At 39.1% G+C, this 19,717-nt stretch overlaps 1 protein-coding gene across 1 annotated transcript in view; it reads left to right on the top strand.

The window, feature by feature from the left end:
* LOC129279869 (choline dehydrogenase, mitochondrial-like) overlaps positions 1–19,272 on the top strand; it is a 42,618-nt gene extending 23,346 nt beyond the window's left edge. The window contains exons 2-3 of the mRNA XM_064112634.1: positions 13,396–17,292; positions 19,074–19,272. Coding sequence (XP_063968704.1) covers positions 13,396–15,179 — 1,784 coding nt within the window. The 3' untranslated portion in view covers positions 15,180–17,292; positions 19,074–19,272. The remainder of the gene's footprint in view (positions 1–13,395; positions 17,293–19,073) is intronic.
* The last annotated feature ends 445 nt before the right edge of the window (positions 19,273–19,717 follow it).

Consider the following 19,717-nt stretch of genomic DNA (forward strand, 5'->3'; position numbering starts at 1 on the left):
TTTAAGGTCTTGAAATAAACAATTTCCTGTCCGTGCTTACGTTAGCATTCGTGGATTGATGAGATATGTCATGAATTCCTAAAATCAGTCCTTAAAATGTCACTTTTTCTGATCTGAATATCAAAAATTTTCAGCTTGCGCTTTGCGCTCGCATCATTTGGTTAGTGAAATACGCATGGTCTTCGTGAATTTCTACAAGCAGGCCTTAGAATGCCCCTCTTTACGTCTGAATTTTCTAAATTTTCAACTCGCGCTTTGCGCTCGCAATATTTGATGAGTGAGATGCGTATGATAATCATGATTACAATGACTACAAAAAAAGTGCTTCATGTGTTTAGATGTATTTCTAACAAAATCAGCATGCGCTTGGCACTCGCATTAGATGACTATGGTGAGATATGTGTACTCCTAATGGATTCCTTTAAAAAATAGTCCTTAAGATATCACCGTTTGGGGTCAATATATAAACAATTGTCAGCTCGCGCTTCGCGCTCGCAATATTTGATGAGTGAGATGCGTATGTTAATCATGATTACAATGACTACAAAAAAGTGCTTCATGTGTTTAGATGTAATTCTAACAAAATCACCATGCGCTTGGCACTCGCATTAGATGACTATGGTGAGATATGTATACTCTTAATGGATTCCTAAAATATAGTCCTTAAATGTCCCTGTTTGGAGTCAATATATACAAAAATTTCAGCTCGCGCTTCGCGCTCGCATTGTTTGTTTAGCGAGACAGGTATGCATTATGATTACAAAAATTTGCTTATAATGTCCTTTTATAGGCCTGAATTTCAAAAATTTTAAGCTCGCGCTTCGCGCTCGCATTATGTGATCAGTGAGACACATATCTGTTTAATGGCACTGTCCTTCAAATGTCTCTATTATGTCAGTATACCTGGCCACTGAGCGCGCTCTCTAATACCCTTTTTACACAGGATTTTCTTAACCCCGGACTATCGCTAACCCCGTACTATCCTTAACCCCGTACTATTTTTTTTCCTTTTTACACATGCCAAATTGTTATTGCTAACCCCGGATAAGGAATGCTTGCTTTTCACACACGAAACTCGCTAACCCCGGACTAGTGGTTTTTGTCGATCATTCGTAGTACAAGTACTTCACTCGTACCATTTTACACACGCTACAATTTCCTTAACCCCGTACTATAGGTGGGGCTAAATTGCCATTAGGCACCACCTATAATACGGGGTTAAGCTTAGCCCACTTTCGTTTTACACTAGCGATCTTAACCCCGTACTATCGCTCTTAGCACCGCAATTGCTGGGATAACCCTGCTTTTTTGCAGGGCCAAATAATCCCGTACTAAAGGTGGGGTTAGCCCACTTTGCAAAAATGCTGTGTAAAAAGAAAGTGGGCTAAGCTTAACCCCGTACTATAGGTGGGGCTAAATGGCAATTTAGCCCCACCTATAGTACGGGGTTAAGGAAATTTTAGCGTGTGTAAAAAGGGTATAAGTGACTCGAAATTTTTGCTGGTGCCCCCCCAATGCCGTGACCCACGGTACGCCACTGCACACACACACACAAAACTGTCGCTTGTAGTTTCGTAATGGCACCGAGGAGTACGGCGTTCTGATTGACAGGGTAAGTCGACCAATCGAAATCGAGAGCGAGGGAGACTGGGCTCAGTGGGCGGAATATCAGTTCCCTTGAATTTGACGGGGAACTTCCCAAGATTCACTGGACTGTTGTTTCAAGTGACTATTCATGGGGTAGTGTGTTATGTGTTTGGTAGTCGTGTATGCTTTTCACACTGCACTTTTTGTCCTAAATTGATGGGGCTAAGGGGGGGGGGAGGGTCTTAGCCCCACCAATTTCCCGGGGTTAAGCTTAGCCCACTTCGTTTTCACACTACGTTTTAGCAAAGTGGGCTAGCACGGTAAATAGTACGGTACTATCTGGCCCTGCAAAAAGGCAGGGTTAGCCGGCTTATTGTGGTGCTAGCACCACAATTGCGGTGCTAAGAGATGCAGTGTGAAACGAAACAGGGCTAAGCAAAAGCGGGGCTAAGCATTAGCCAATCACAGAAGTCGAAATTGCACGTTAATCGTGCTCTGTATGGTAAAATCGATTCTAGGACATCTACCCCCTGGACATCCACCCCCCGGACATCTACCACCCGGACATCCACCCCCCGGACATCCACCCCCTTAGGACATCTACCCCCTAGGACAAGTACCCCCTAGGACATCTACCCCCCGGACATTTACCCCCCGGACAAGTACCCCCCGGACATCTATTCCCCCGGACATCTACCCCCCGGACATGTTCCCCCCGGACATCTACCCCCCGGACATCTACCCCCCGGACATCTACCCCCCGGACATCTACCCCCCGGACATCTACCCCCCGGACAATTACCCCCCGGACATCTACCCCCCGGACATTTACCCCCTGGACATCTACCCCCCGGACATCTACCCCCCGGAAATCTACCCCCCGGACATCTACCCCCCCGGACATCTACCCCCGGACATCTACCCCCCAGACATCTACCCCCCGGACAATTACCCCCGGACATTTACCACCCCCCCCCCCAGACAGGCTACCCCCGGGCATCTACTCACGGATATTTTGGATACGGGGGGTAAATGTCCGGGGGGTACTTGTCCGGGGGGTAGATGTCCGGGGGGTAAATGTCCGGGGGGGTAAATGTCCGGGGGGTAAATGTCCGGGGGGGTAAATGTCCGGGGGGTAGATGTCCTAGGGGGTACTTGTCCTAGGGGGTAGATGTCCTAAGGGGGTGGATGTCCGGGGGGTGGATGTCCGGGTGGTGGATGTCCGGGGGGTGGATGTCCAGGGGGTAGATGTCCGGATACGGGTAAAATCATCAATATTAAAGAGCTGCGTGATTGCCCGGGGTTAAGGCGTTAACCCCGGCTAAGCAATAGTACGGGGTTAAGAAAGGCAGTGTGAATCGAAAAAAAGATAGTATGGGGTTAAGGATAGTCCGGGGTTAAGGATAGTATGGGGTTAAGGAAATGCAGTGTGAAAAGCATAGTATTGTACCAAATAACAGTCCAGGAGGTGGACTACTAACAAGGTGGATATGTGCGCAATATAAATATCCTATATTATTATTCACTGTAATAAATGGCTGTTGAATGTTAATACTGACAAAGCAAAAAATGATAATTTGTAACAAGAATGGAAACATTTTGAAAGATCAGACTTTCGAGCACTAGCGTACCTACGGGGGGGGGGGGGCAGAGGGGGCAGTCTGCCCCCCTGACGAGCCACAACCCATGCAAAGGACGTATCCCTGCCCCCCCCCCTCTGACGAGCTTGAAGACCTTTATTGCCCCCCCCCCTGACGAGCTTGAAGACCCTTTTTTTTTTCTTCTTTTTTTTTTTTTTTTTTTTTGCTTGTCAAAATTTTTGGCGGACGGTTTTGCCCCCCTGTGAAAAATCCCAGGTACGCCACTGCTTTCGAGGTAAATGGACAAAGCATTGAATTTGTTACACATGCAACATATTAAGGTTTGGTTTTCAATAACTGCGGTTCGTTCAAATACTGTATACAAGAGTGAATCTGGCAGATAAAGCCAAGAGAGTATTATTCAAATTATTTCAATCCTTCGGTTACAATCTTCCAAATATAAAAACCGCATCACGAATATTTGACTCTAATAAAACCAATACTTTTGTATGGTTCGGAGGTATGGGCCGCTTTTACCTTCAACTTTGAAAAGTTATCGGAGCTTGTAAATGGTAATTCAAAGTTGTATTTTAGGAATGAAATTCAGAGTGTCCAGTTTCAATGGTTGAGAAATGTCTTGGGAATTAACAAAAGGAGGAGCCACTTAGCAATACTTCCAAAGGTTGGAATGTGTTCATTAATGATAACACAAATTAGCGGAAACGTAGGAAAATATTATGCCCGAATGAGAAGTATAGATGAAGATTCTTGCCATATCACTCCTTTGAAGAAAACAAAAAGATAATTAAGAATATTTGCGAATGCTGGCTAGGAAATCTCCAACACCTTCTTAAGGGATTTAACATATATTTGGATGTGAATAAGAATTGTTTAGAACAAGGTGATATACCAGATAGTGAACGTGATAGAGTAGTAGAAGAAGAAAAAAAGTTCTTATTGGATTTACGTAATGATCGAGCAAATGATGTTGAACAAAATAAATTGAGAACTTATAAGCTTTCTGAGCAGTATATACAAACAGAGAAATATATATTAACTGTTAATAATCAGAAAATACGGGAAAAAACATCTGTCGATTTAGAATAAGTTCCCATAATTTCCCCATTGAAACTGGAAGACATAGACGCCCAGATAAAATACCCTCACATTTAAGAACGTGCAATAATTGTAATTCAGATAATAGAATGAAATGTACACACAACTGAATGGGAGTATTTTGGACAAAATAGCTGAAATGTATCAACAGTTAAAAGACCTTATATAGCGATGAAGACAAATTGATATTATTAATGAAACTTGATAATGAAAACATAATTGATAATTTATGTAAGTTCATCAAAGCCGTTGTAAATAAGAGAGGTGAGTTTTAACATGAACTACATTTTTTTTTCTTTCATTCAAGCTACCGTAAAATCCAATGTACACCAAAATTATATCTCTATACACTATACATACATTTAGTTATTTCCCTGATCTGTGTTCATCGATAAATAGATTATGCTATACCTTCTCTATGTTAAATTTCAATTCGTCATTTCTCTTTGTATATATGTATGTATGTATAATAATTGGAAATCTATGGAAAATGTATTGATGTATTACTGATTTATAGGACATACAGTTATAAATATTTTTGTTCATGTTTAATATCATTGTATATATTGTAAAACAAAACGTTCATACCAAATGAATGAAGTTTGTTAATAAATTCAAATTCAAATTCAACAAAATGTATAAACTACGACAAGTACTGGAACATGGTAAAAAAAACCAAAAAAAAAACATATCCATCAATCAAATAGTAAGAACCTGGGCCCGTATTCCATAAACGAGATAAGCATGCTTAAGTCAAAAATCTAAGCATTTTGTCTTATTTTCTGTCTAAGATAAAATTCTTAGCCAAAACGCGTATTCCATAAAGAATTGGCTAAGAATTTTGTCTTAGAATTTGGCTAAGAGGTTTTGCGCAACTAAGACAGATATAGGATGAATGGCTAAGTAACTTTTCTTAAAACTGCAGAGTCTGTATTTCATAAATACAACATGGCTAAGAATTTAGCCCTAACTTTAAGACAGTTGTGAGCTGTCTTAATTGTTGTAGTTTCAAGGCAATTTCAGCCAACAAAATTTTATAATTTATACCTATATTGCATTTCGAGCTCCTACCTCATTTTTTAAACCGATTTTCATGAAATTTGGAACACACATTAGTCTTAAGGTAAGGAGGTGGAAGATTTTTTTTCTTTTTCAGAAATTGTGTTGCCATGGTAACAATGTATTATGGCCCAAATTTTGCCGTTTAAAATACTTCATTAGTTTTATACCAATTCTCATGAAAGTTGGCTCACACATTGGATTTGAGGAAAAGATGTGCAAGACACATTTTTGCATGTGTCGGAAAATGTGTTGCCATGGTAACGGTATATTATGGCAAAAATTATGTATAAATCTCGCTGTTCTAACTATTTCTCTAGTTTTTAACCAATTTTCATGAAATGTGGCACAAACATTAGTCTTGATGTGAAAATATGCAAAACATATTTTATGCCTATATAAAAAAATTGTGTTGCCATGGTAACAAATAAAATACCAAAAATAAATGAAAATCTTGTGATTGAATTACTTTATCAGTTTTCAACTGGTCTATTCTCCTAAAAATTTGGCATACACATTAGTCTTGAGTTGAAGATGTCTAAGACATATTTTTGCCTGTATCAAAAATCGTGTTGCCATGGTAACAACATATTATTTAACGAAAATAAGGTGAAAATCTTGTAGTTTGAATTCCTTCATCTCTTTTCAACCAATGCTCATTCAAATTTGGCACACACATCAGTCTTGAGTTGAAAATGTGCGAGAATGTTTTTGTTTGTATCAGAAATCGTGTTGCCAAGGTAACAACATATCATACGCCAAAATAAGATTAAGACAGTGGTCAATGCTAACTTTTGTTTGGCTACATGTAGCTGTGGGCTTAGTTATCGTTTTTAATTTTAGGGTGGGGGGGGGGGGGCCTAGACCTCTAGATCTCAAACTACAGCCCCTAGCTTTAGATGTAAGCCAAAGATCAAGATCCTTCAGTCCTAGAAATAATCAAATGCTATATCCCTAGCTTACTTCCTTTTTCAGGCCTAAAGTTAGATGAATAGATCTAGACTAGCCTACATTTACTATTTTTTAGAACTAGAATCTATATTTTGATAGAGTCTACAAGTCTCTACTCTAGATCTCGACCTATTACTTAGATTGATATAGTTCTACTTTTAGATCTAGATAGGGTCTAACTTTTAGTCTTAGTCATTTAGTCTAGATCTAGGCCAGAGATTCTAGATCAAACAGTAGACTAGTCTGACTAGATCAGCCAACGTTAGGGCTACCGGCTAGGCTAGAAATAGAATCTGGAATGAATAGAAGAAAGCATAGCCATACTAAAAAAGTTAGGCTAGGCCACCTAGATCTTAACTAAATTTTTATATAAATCTAGGCCCCAGTCTAGACTGAGCTGTTGGTCTAGGTTTTACTTTAGGCCTGTTTTGTAGAAACCTAGATCTAAACAAACTCCCCAAAATGTATAAAATAAAACTCCTCCAAACAAACAGATGGACCTAAAAAAGAAGTAGATCTAACTTAGTTAGATCTAACTTTTTACATAGATGTCTAGGTCAGGGTTAGATCTAAGTTTAGGCGTAGTTGGCAAGCAATGCATAGCGATAGGTCTAGCACTGCGGTATTTTATAGATGGCAAATATAGCGATCTTCAACGCTTATATATAAGCGTCGAAATTTGTAGCCATCTCCTTGTATTAGTCTATAATATACGACGTGTCAAATTGTAGCGAACTAGTTCGCTATTTCCAGATCTCGATCTATATATATATATACGAGGGGGAATTGTAGCGAACTAGTTCGCTATTTTCCAGATCTCCTCTATATATATATATATACGAGGGGGAATTGTAGCGAACTAGTTCGCTATTTTCTAGATCTCCTCTATATACAAACGACGGGAAATTGTAGCGAACTAGTTCGCTATTTTTCGGATCTCCTCGATATATATACACGAGGGGGAATTGTAGCGAACTAGTTCGCTATTTTCCAGATCTCCTCTAGATACATACTACGGGATTTGTAGCGAACTAGTTCGCTATTTTTCGGATTTCCTCTATATATATATACGACGGGAAATTGTAGCGAACTAGTTCGCTATTTTCCAGATCTCCTCTATATATATATATACGACGGGAAATTGTAGCGAACTAGTTCGCTATTTTTCGGATCTCTTCTTTTGTAGCGAACTAGTTCGCTATTTTTCGGATCTCCTCTATATACGACAGAAAATTGTAGCGAACTAGTTCGCTATTTTTCGGATCTCCTCGATATATACACGAGGGGGAATTGTAGCGAACTAGTTCGCTATTTTCCAGATCTCCTCTAGATACATACTACGGGATTTGTTCGCTATTTTTCGGATTTCCTCTCCCTATATATACGACGGGAAATCATAGCGAACTAGTTCGCTATTTTCCAGATCTCCTCTTTATATATATACGACGGGAAATTATAGCGAACTAGTTCGCTATTTTTCGGATCTCTTCTTTTGTAGCGAACTAGTTCGCTATTTTTTGGATCTCCTCTTTATATATACGACGGAAAATTGTAGCGAACTAGTTTGCTATTTTTCGGATCTCCTCTATAAAATTTTATACACGAGGAGGAATTAGTGAACTAGTTCGCTATTTTTCTAATCTTTATATATACAAGAGACGGAATTGTAGCGAACTAGTTCGCTACAATTCCCCCTCGTGTATATAATTTTATAGAGGAGATCCGAAAAGTAGCGAACTAGTTAGCTACAAATCCCGTCGTATGGATATAGAGGAGATCTGGAAAATAGCGAACTGGTTCGCTACAATTCCCCCTCGTATATATATATAGAGGAGATCTGGAAAATAGCGAACTAGTCTGCTACAATTTGACAATATGGCATCAATATATACAGCCAAAACCTGCAGATTTTCACTTTGAAGCCTTCACAATAATGTAAGCTTTGGAAAAAATGACAACTAGTTCGCTACAATTTCCCCCTCGTGTATATGAAGAGATCAGAAAAATTGCCAACTAGTTCGCTACAGTTTGCCATGTTTATATTTTAGAGAGGAGATGAGAAATGGCGAACTAGTTTGCAACAATTTCCTGTCGTATACATGTAGAGGAGATCCGAAAAATAGCGAACTAGTTTGCTACAATTCCCCCCTGGTGTATATATAGAGGAGATCAAAAAAATAGCGAACTAGTTCGCTACAATGCCCCCTCGTATATAGTTCGCTACAAATCCCGTCGTATGTATATAGAGGAGATCTGGAAAAATAAAAAAATAGCGAACTAGTTCGCTACAATTCCCCCTCGTGTACATATCGAGGAGATCCGAAAAATAGCGAACTAGTTCGCTACAAATCCCGTAGTATGTATATAGAGGAGATCTGGAAAATAGCGAACTAGTTCGCTACAATTCCCCTTGTGTATATATCGAGGAGATCCGAAAAATAGCGAACTAGTTCGCTACAATTTCCCGTCGTTTGTATATAGAGGAGATCTGGAAAATAGCGAACTAGTTCGCTACAATTCCCCTCGTGTATATATCGAGGAGATCCGAAAAATAGCGAACTAGTTCGCTACAATTTCCCGTCGTTTGTATATAGAGGAGATCTGGAAAATAGCGAACTAGTTCGCTACAATTCCCCCTCGTATATATATATATAGAGGAGATCTGGAAATGGCGAACTAGTTCGCTACAATTTGACACGTCGTATATTATAGACTAATACAAGGAGATGGCTACAAATTTCGACGCTTATATATAAGCGTTGAAGATCGCTATATTTGCCATCTTAGGTCTAGGCCAACGTAATGTTAGACTGTCGAGTGTCTTACTCGTAGTTTAGCAGAAAACTCAAAATACAGTCGGAGACTGAAGCTTTTGGTCTAACTCTAACTAAGTCAGATAGTCCTACATGTAAATCTATCCCTGTCCTAAGTAAGGCTAAGCCAGGCTTAGTCCCGAATGTTGTTCTAGGCCTAGACCAATACTATTTAGGTCTAGGCTAGATATATGTACTATATGTAGCTTCAGTCTCAGTTGCTCCACTATGGCATCCCACTTGTAACAAAGTTACGTTTTGCAGCCTTCATGAAAGTAAAAAAGTCAAAACAATGTTCAATTCTCCTCAAAACAGACGGATATTTTATAGTTCTTGGACCTAGTCTAGATCTAGGCCTAATGTTAGACCCAAGACTAGTCTCAAAAGTTACAAAAGTTTTCCCTTCGGGGCCTAGGTCTACTTAAACTGAAGTTAAAGTAAACTGTCGAGAGGAATATATAGTTTATATTTTGACAAACAAATAACAATACATGAAAAGTAATAAATGGGACTGATACACAAAAAAACTGTGCAAGTCACTCGGTTTGGGATTGAAATGTTTTGGTAATTAGAAAAATATAGATAATTTTAATAAAAAGTTCTTACCATATATGGGTAATAAATGCTCTTCTCTTAGTACAATAGTTGTAATTAGTTTCAATAAAATCCAAAGTTTTAAGAAAAAACAACTTCAGTGACATTTTTGCAAGTTTGTTGCAGTCACCCCTGCAGCAATTTAGTATTGAGAAGGTCGCTGAAGGTCATAGAATTTGAGACTTGGCTTAGCCATATCGCCTGACTTGAGACAAATGTCTTAAAGTTTATAGAATATCGTTAGGGAAGATTTCTTAGACAAGCAAAATGCTAAGACAAATTGCTAAGACTTAAGCAAAAAGCTTATCTCGTTTATGGAATACGGGCCCTGAAGCAAACAATAATCTACCTAATATATAATAATGATAATAATATGCAACATTTATATAGCGCTTAATACAAATGTTTCTAAGCGCTGCAGACTATTACCCCGGCTTTAGCACGGCTACCCTGATCGGGCGCATCGAGCATTCAAGGAATTCCTTCCTACCGGGTACCCATTTACTATACACCTGGGTCGAGAGTGGCAAATGTACCCAAACGCCTTGCCAAAGGACGCTAGTGCTGCGGTGGGATTTGAACCCCGGACCTTGTGGTTCAAAGTCGGAAGACTTATCCACTGAGCCACAACACCCCTATATATGAGAACAAAAATATATATTTTAACATACCAATATTTATGAATCTCACAACCTTATTTTGAATTGTTCTCAGATTTTTTATCCGTCACACCCAGACTACCGTAAAGCCGCATTAGCATAGTCGAATGGACATTGTATTAGAGCAAAGCATAAAATACGTCTAGACTTCATATTGAACAAGTGCGATATGTATACAAAATATTTAAAGGTATTGTTTAACTTTGTGAGCAGCCGATTTAAAAAATTCTCAAACCAAGATGAAACATGTGTACAAGTGCATGTATTAGAACTAATAAACCCCGAAAACGACCATTATTGAGAATGAAAAGCTAAAACTACAAGGCAAACCCCGATTTTGTAAATAGGCGTCTTATAGACGCCTAAATAGTACACATAAGTGTATGGGATGAAATTAAGATGGTGTTTTCGGTCACTTTATATTTCAATTTTTGAAGCACTAAATAATTATTTTCGAACGCAATTTTTTCTGGGCTTCATTTTTGTAACATATCACAGACACAGGTGACAAGTGTGACCTTCTAGCTCAGATTTTTAAAAGTAAAACCAATGTTAACCAATCACTTTAAGCGTGAATTTGCCTTTTTGGTGATTGAGTTTACCAACCCCGCCCATGATACATGTAGGTCACTTGTTAATTCCCAAATATTTTACTGAATCTTTTCTGTCAATTACCTGATCATTATATAAAACCTTGAAATCGTGTGTATATCCTAACCTTCGTTTGGAACAAAATAGAATGCTTTCCGTTTTCCCAACATGTAAACTAAGCATGTTGTCGATGCAATTTGCCAAATCTGCACATATAAGTTTTTTTTATCAATTATCATGGGATTTATATCTGAATATAGCAACACTAGCGTACCTAAGGGGGGGCAGACTGCCCCCCTGACGAGTCACAACCCATGCATGTGACGTATCCCTGCCCCCCTGACGAGTTACAACTGATCCCTGACGAGCCACAAGTTGCCCCCTCCGTTGAGCTTGAAAACCTTTTTTTTTCTGTGTTCTTTTTTTTTGCTTGTCAATTTTTTCTGGTGCGAAATGTCCTTTATACGCGGTTGAGGAGTTTTTTTTTGTTTTTTTTGCTTGTCAATTTTTTTTCTGGTACGAAATCCTTTATTTGTGGTTGAAGACTTTTTTTTTGCTTGTCAACCATTAAACAAAAAAAAAAATTCCGCTAATTTTAGAATTGTCAGGGTGAACTAGCTTACAAACTTTCGATCCTCCTGGAGTGGGGGCGTCGTAGTCTAGTGGTTGCGACTCTCGTCATTCAATCAGGTAGACGTGGTTTCGAATCCCGGCAATTGGGGTGTTTTCCTTTGCTGCATTCAACCAGATTAGGCAAAAGGGTACCTGGTAGGAATTTATCCCTCGAAACGCATGAGCGCGTAACAACTGCTCTGCTAAAGTCAGGGTAAGTATGCTGTATTACTATAGAGCTTTTAGGGACTTCTGTTAAAGTATTAGGCGCTGTCTAACCAAGTATAATTATCATTATACAGTACGTATAAAAAAAAAACCGGACAGATTTGAAAAGTCAATAAAATTTTTGTTTCAAATTATGATGTCTATATTTTGGTGTCAATAGGTGATCTGAAGTCTTATCTTTCAAATGACATTAAAACAAATTAGTTTCGTTCATGCTTGAGCGAACACGGAATGTTTTTGTCTGGGGTTAAAAAGGAGGCTTGCGTCAAAATGGCATAAAATTATAAATATGATGATCGGACTTCTTGCTCATCAGCAGACTTCCTCTATAACCTTTTTATTATCTTTGCCATAATTTTTCAAATCATACGGTCAAAATTCATTTTCAAATCTATTCATTTGCTTGAATCGTTCTGTCGTTTCTTTTTAATATGTTCTTTTAGCTTTGAATATTCCTTCTTCAAACATTTTTTTTTTCAACCGAAGTATGGGAGAGCGCGTATTTTTTTCTTCAAATTCTCATTGTGTGCTACAAAGGTTATGGTGCCTTTTGAAAAGTGCCATACAGATGGGCGGGGGCTTGGGGATGCTCCCCCCATCCATTAAACAAAATCACGACCAAGAAAAAAAGTGGGAAAGGAAATAAAAGGAAAGATAGAAAGTAAAATATGATATTATTTTCTGAATGTTATGTCAAAATCTATCCCAAAGTTTGATATTGTAATAATACAAGTGGGGATATTTGGGTGCTCGCTTCGCTCGCTCGCAACTTTTTAATACATTTGACCCGATCTTCTATATCTAGTTCCTTCAAAATTGACTTAATACACCATTGCCATTGAAAGACATGAATCCCATCCTGTTTGTCCTGTCAAGCATATTGATAAACTTGGTCAATATATCAATAACCCCTTGAAAATTGATTCATGTATTTTAAAGGTACTATAACATAATTTGTTGCACATAATAAAAGGATTTGAATAATTACAAGTTTTCCTAATTAATAATGCAAATCTTCTTGCTTGGGTTGACAAAAAGTCTTCTTTTCTTACTTATGAAGGAAAATTCAAAGGTAAAAGAAGTTTAAATTAAAAAAAATAATTTAAGTAAATAAATAAATTTGTAAATAAAATTTGACAGTATAATTCGAAAATTATGGCACAGATAATGAAATGGTTAAGAGGAAGTCTGCTGATTAGCAAAAAGTCTGATCATCATATTACTCATATTCTGCCATTCTGGCGCAAGCCTCTTTTTGAACCCCTGACAAAAACATTCCGTGTTCGCTCAAGCATGAACAAAATTTATTTTTTAAAATTGCATTTCAAAGTTAAGATTTCAGAGCATCTATTAACATCAAAATATAGATAACATAAATTGAAAAAAAAATTATGGACTTCAAAATTGTCCCGTTTTTTTATACGCACCGTAGTCATGAAACAAGCATAATTATCATTATAATGATGAGGTCATTTTCTGTACCGCTTTGGTGTCGATCAAAGAGCTTATTAAATATTGCCATCTATTTTAGTTTCATATCTAAATATTAATTTCTGGAATATTGCTTTAATAAAACATAAAATATATATATATTTCTACATCCAGGTATGATCAGATTGAGGCAGTTGCGCTTCATTTCTGTTACATCACACCATCAGCAATGGAATTCACGAAGTATCAGCACCAAGACAGGAGGATATGATGAAGAATTCTCTCATATCATCGTTGGAGCAGGGTCTGCAGGATGTGTTCTGGCAAACCGTCTATCTGCCCGACCTAGCAACAATGTTTTACTTCTGGAAGCAGGACCTGGTGACAGCTCGTGGAAGATTCAGATGCCAGCAGCCCTAATGTACCCCCTCGGTACTAAAACCTACAATTGGTACTACCACACAGTTCCTCAACGGCATCTCAATAACAGGGAGATGTACTGGCCAAGAGGTAAGGTTCTGGGTGGTTGTTCATCTATCAATGGAATGGTATACGTAACAGGGCATGCTGAAGATTACGATAGATGGGAAAGAGAGGGCGCTATTGGATGGTCTCACTCAGATTGTCTACCGTACTTTAAACGTGCAGAGTGTCATGAACTTGGTGGAGACGACTACCGAGGGGGCGGTGGACCTCTTCATATATCCCTTGGAAAATCTCAAAACCCACTTTTCAAGGCATTCGTCAATGCAGGAAAAGAGTGCGGATACCCATATACATCTGACATGAATGGATATCAGCAGGAGGGGTTTGGATATATGGATAGAACAATTCACAGGGGTAAACGCTGGAATACATCTAATGCATATCTTTGGTTGGGGGATGTCCGAAAAAGAAACAACCTATCAATTCGTTCACGATCGCAATGCGATAGGGTTTTGTTTGAGGGAACCAAAGCAATTGGTATCGAGTACATGTGTAACAAAAAAAAGAAAGTTTCCAGAGCGTCCCAAGAAGTAATTCTGTGTGGAGGAACAGTGAATTCACCGCAGCTGTTAATGCTATCCGGTGTAGGTAATGCAGACGAGTTAAAAGAGCTAGGTATTCCAGTAGTTGCTCACCTTCCCGGTGTTGGTCGGAACCTTCAAGATCACTTGCAACTCTATGTCCAATATACTTGTATAAAGCCTGTTACGCTTTACAAAGCACAGTGGAAATATCCCGTTAACATGGCGGCTATAGGTCTTGAGTGGTTCATGTTTAATACTGGTCTTGCAGCCACCAATCATGTGGATGCTGGAGCTTTCATTAGGAGTCGTGCTGGAGTAAAACATCCTGATATCCACATGCATTTCGTGCCGACAATGACTCATAAGCATGGACAAATACCGGGTCACTGCCATGGTTTCCAAGTTCACGTCAATACACTAAGACCAACCAGTCGAGGATCTATCAAACTTAAGTCACGTGATCCCAAGGAGCATCCCCTTATTGATCCCAATTACCTTGCCACGGAGAGTGATCGTGAGGATCAGAGGGAAAGTATCAAGCTCGTTCGAGAAATAATTGGACAGAGGCCACTCGATGAGTTTAGAGGAGATGAAGTCACACCTGGATCATCGGCCCAAACTGATTCTGAAATTGATGCTGTCCTTCGAGAGAAAGCTGAATCAATATATCATCCAACCTCCACCTGCAAGATGGGTTCTGAAGATGATCCAATGGCTGTTGTAGACAGCAATACCCGTGTCCTTGGCTTGGAGAATCTTAGAGTTGTTGATGCTTCCATCATGCCAAGCATCACCAGTGCGAATACTAATGGCCCCACAATTATGATTGCTGAGAAGGCAGCTGACATCATCCTTGGTAACAAACCACTTGAAAGAATCAATCTACCAGTATGGAGACCTGCATCTCTAGAAACCCAAAGAGATGGACAACCTCTAGTCATAGCCTGATCACATGAATAATAATGCGTTTCTTGGCATTGTGTATTTTTCAAAGCTTTTTAGAATTCAAAGGAATATTAATCACCAGCAATATATCGCATTTTCCTCTACATTCCATCGAAACTCAAGACAACATTGTGATTCAAGTGATGGAATGAATAAAAGCCAAATAAAACTTATTTGGTAAGAAGATTTAGTACATTCTTAGTGAGTGGGCTTATGGTGATAATAACAATGATGTTAAAGATATAATAATAACAATAGCATCTCTTATCCAGGGCAGCCACTTCGCATAACATGATATATCATAAATAGGCACACCTTCTCAATTTTAAAATACCGATCACCTGGCTAGAAGGCAGAGAGTCGCATTTTTATAAAGTTATATTTTCGTCATGGCTAGGTAGGGGATTAAACTTAAGTTCCCTCCTCCACGAGGCTAACAATTGAGCGATGTTTTACAACATACCTTGCTCAAATGATAAATGCTAAGTAGAAACCATGGGTACGGTTTCCGCGAACAGGAAATATTGAGAAAAAAAAAGGAAATGGGGAAAAGGAGGAAGGAAAAGGGTAAAATAGATTAATGATTTAAATACTATGTCAAAATATATCAACACTTACATTTTCATTTTCTATGCTAACTTGTGACTTTTTTCAAATTTCTTTTTCCCCCACAGTTGGGCGTTTTATTCAATAAGACTTCAGTTTACATGTACATTTGTTTTCATAGTCAATGCACAAAAATAATCAGCTAGTGATTGTTTAACAGTAATACAACAATAAATAATAATATAAATTTTGTCATGAAATGAGTCATTATCAGTATATACAATAACAAACAAACACATAATTACAATTTATGTAGAGAACCAGAATAAAGATGCAAAACCGTATTGAATAAACCGATTACAAATCTTTTCGACATTAGTCGAAAAGATTAATGAAATCTGACCAACATTTTTCGAAAGATCTCGCTTCATATTTTCACATGACATAGCTTTCTCGTACCAAAATATAATTCTTAACCTCGTTGAGGATTTCTTTGTGGCATAAGGCGAATTCCAGCCAATTAAATTTTATATATCATCCATTTTGCCCAAATGGTAAGTGTATTTAAGGCTCTACTATACTCAATGGGAGTAATTCCAAAAAGAACATTTTCTATACATGAAGTCAATTTTAATACTAATTTGCATCTCTCAAACAATCTCATGTCAAGTGGCATTCAAAGAACAGATGTTCAATAGTTTCGTAATGGAAGGAACAGAATGTACATGTATTACTTGATTTAGCCTAGATTCTGCACAAATACAAATTTGTTGGAATAGTACAATTAACTAAGCAGTATTGAAACCACCTGATTGTAACATTTTGCATCAAATTATTGAAACGGTATAGAATTAAAACAACGCCATTTCTCTAGTGAAACTTGTTCTCGGATTTTCTCTTCCCATCTTTCTTTTATTTAAAAGTTATTCGATATCTTTCTTTCACCATTGGCATGCGAATACTTTTACACCCTTTACTTTGTTTCATTAAAATACTAATGACATGTGATGGTCTTGGTTGAGTTGTTAACTATCTATTTGTCATATATCCACGTTTCACAATCTCTTTACTATGTTTATCACTCCATTCGCGTTTTACTATCCCTTTATCATGTTTACCATTCAACTCGAATTTACATTCTCTCTGTAAACTAAAACACATTTAAAACAAAGAGAAATGCATTGTCAAAGTGCCACTCCGTACCCCTTAGAAAGACACACCCCCCGATAGTATTATCAATATGTTGCTTATCGATATGTTTATATGGCTTGGATGATCATGATGATATTGAATGTTTAATTTGACAATGCAAAGTGCAGTATAATGCAGTAAAAATAAATAAGATCTGTCTGTATACCTTGATCTTCGTACTTCTCTCCCGTCAGACGTCAGACATGTCAAATCAATCTAATTTGATAAGTCAGTAATTGAAGTGAATCAATCTATGAAGTTGTAGTTACATATATAATACAGTATTACAGAGAGAGGTAGAGAGAGAGAATTTAGAGCCAGACAGAATGATTGATAAGGGGATGGGAATCTGGGAATGCTTGCGTGCTTGTGAGCGCGTGTCCCGGGGGCGAAATTATTTTTCCCACCGAGTTCTGGACCAACATATGAATATTCATGACTTGCGTCTTCGGATTAAGAGTACGCATGCGCGTGGACTTGTTCACGACCACACATACCATTGCCCATAATATTTATTTTAAAAAATCGCTTGCGCTTCGCGCTCACACTTTTTATAAGGCTTACGAGATTATTTCATGTTTATGTTGTTTTATAAGAATAAAACTAAGAAATGACTGCTCGGGGAAAATAAAGGTGAAGATAATTTCGGGCCCCGTCCCCTATTTGCGAAAGTCCGATCCGCCCTTGTGACACATACACACACACCGGAAAAAATGGCCGGTGCCCCCCTCCTGAAAATGCAAGGACTCCCCAGTGCCCCCCCCCCCAGGAAAAAAATCCTAGCTACGCCACTGCAGATTATTAATTTGGCTTCTCAAAGGGGGGGGGGGCACGTCCCCTGGATAAGTTGTAAATCGTCAGGGGGGCAGTCTGCCCCCCCCCCCTTGGTACACTAGTTGTTCCATGCTGATACAGCGTAGATCAGAGTCTAGATCTAGAGACTAGACTAGAACTAAGATATCTTTTTTTAGATCTAGGACTGGTTCTGTATACGGACAAGACATATTAAACCATGGTAAATAAAATCAAACGTAAAGTTCGGAATTTACCGGTTCGAAGTTAACCATGGCATTAGTCGGCTATTACTATTAGTATTAGGCATTAGACAGGTCCAGATTTGAGGTAAAGTTAATGCGCTAGCCTAAGCTAGCCCTATAGCCTATAGCACATGTCTTGCCATTAATGGCAGCTAGTTTGATAAGTGTTTAAGAAATGGATATATATATATATATATATATATATATATATATATATATATATATATATATATATATATATATAGATCTAAGCCTATAAGGCCTATGTAACTATGTAAGGGTACCGGTAATTTGACGATGCTAATTCATTCTTAGCAATGTGAATGCTTACGACCGGCTCGCGTCGAGGCGAAGTCCACGCGCATGCGTACTCTTAATCCGAAGACGCAAGTCATGAATATTCATATGTTGGTCCAGAACTCGGTGGGAAAAATAATTTCGCGTCCCGGGGGGGGGGGGACACTCAGTATATAATGCATAGTGGGTATGTGCCGCGGAGGGGACCCCCATTTTTAAATTCAAATTTCCGTTCCAAGGCAAAGCATTTTTGTCTTTTTGAGAAAAAGAACAAAGAAAGCCGCTCCAAGGCATAGCATTTCCTTCTGATCTACGCTGTATCAGCATGGAACAACTAGTGTACCAAGGGGGGGGGGGGCAGACTGCCCCCCTGACGATTTACAACTTATCCAGGGGACGTGCCCCCCCCCCCCTTTGAGAAGCCAAATTAATAATCTGCAGTGGCGTAGCTAGGATTTTTTTCCTGGGGGGGGGCACTGGGGAGTCCTTGCATTTTCAGGAGGGGGGCACCGGCCATTTTTTCCGGTGTGTGTGTATGTGTCACAAGGGCGGATCGGACTTTCGCAAATAGGGGACGGGGCCCGAAATTATCTTCACCTTTATTTTCCCCGAGCAGTCATTTCTTAGTTTTATTCTTATAAAACAACATAAACATGAAATAATCTCGTAAGCCTTATAAAAAGTGTGAGCGCGAAGCGCAAGCGATTTTTTAAAATAAATATTATGGGCAATGGTATGTGTGGTCGTGAACAAGATTCGTAAGTCCACGCGCATGCGTACTCTTAATCCGAAGACGCAAGTCATGAATATTCATATGTTGGTCCAGAACTCGGTGGGAAAAATAATTTCGCGTCCCGGGGGGGGGGGGGGGGGACACTCAGTATATAATGCATAGTGGGTATGTGCCGCGGAGGGGACCCCCATTTTTAAATTCAAATTTCCGTTCCAAGGCAAAGCATTTTTGTCTTTTTGAGAAAAAGAACAAAGAAAGCCGCTCCAAGGCATAGCATTTCCTTCTTATCGAGAAAAAAGAAGAAAGAAATCCGTTCCAAAGCTTCGCATATTTTTCGTTACGCCGTTCCGGTCGCATTGATTTGCTACAAGGAGCTGCAATTTGGTGAAAAGCGGCCGTAGAGCGCTTTTCGACCATCGCCTAAGCGAGAGCGCACCCGGCGGAGGCCGCGCTAGCTGCGTCATGCACGATTGCCCGTTCCATAGGGATGCATACGCACTCACAGAGATACGGAGATCCGTTCCGAGGACCCCCGTTTTCACAAACATTTATAGTTCCGAAGCCCGTTCCGAGGACCCTCCTTTTTACAATAAGCCCGCTCCAAGGCCCCCGTTTTTTGCCTCGCCCGCGGCACACCCCTACCACTTTTTTTGTCGAGTGCCCCCCCCCCCCGGGGCGCGTGTGTGGGGTGTGGATAGACTACTTTGGCTAATACTTGTGGACGATTGAAGATGGGA

Source organism: Lytechinus pictus, chromosome 17 (assembly GCF_037042905.1).
Source record: "Lytechinus pictus isolate F3 Inbred chromosome 17, Lp3.0, whole genome shotgun sequence".
Taxonomy (NCBI): domain Eukaryota; kingdom Metazoa; phylum Echinodermata; class Echinoidea; order Temnopleuroida; family Toxopneustidae; genus Lytechinus; species Lytechinus pictus.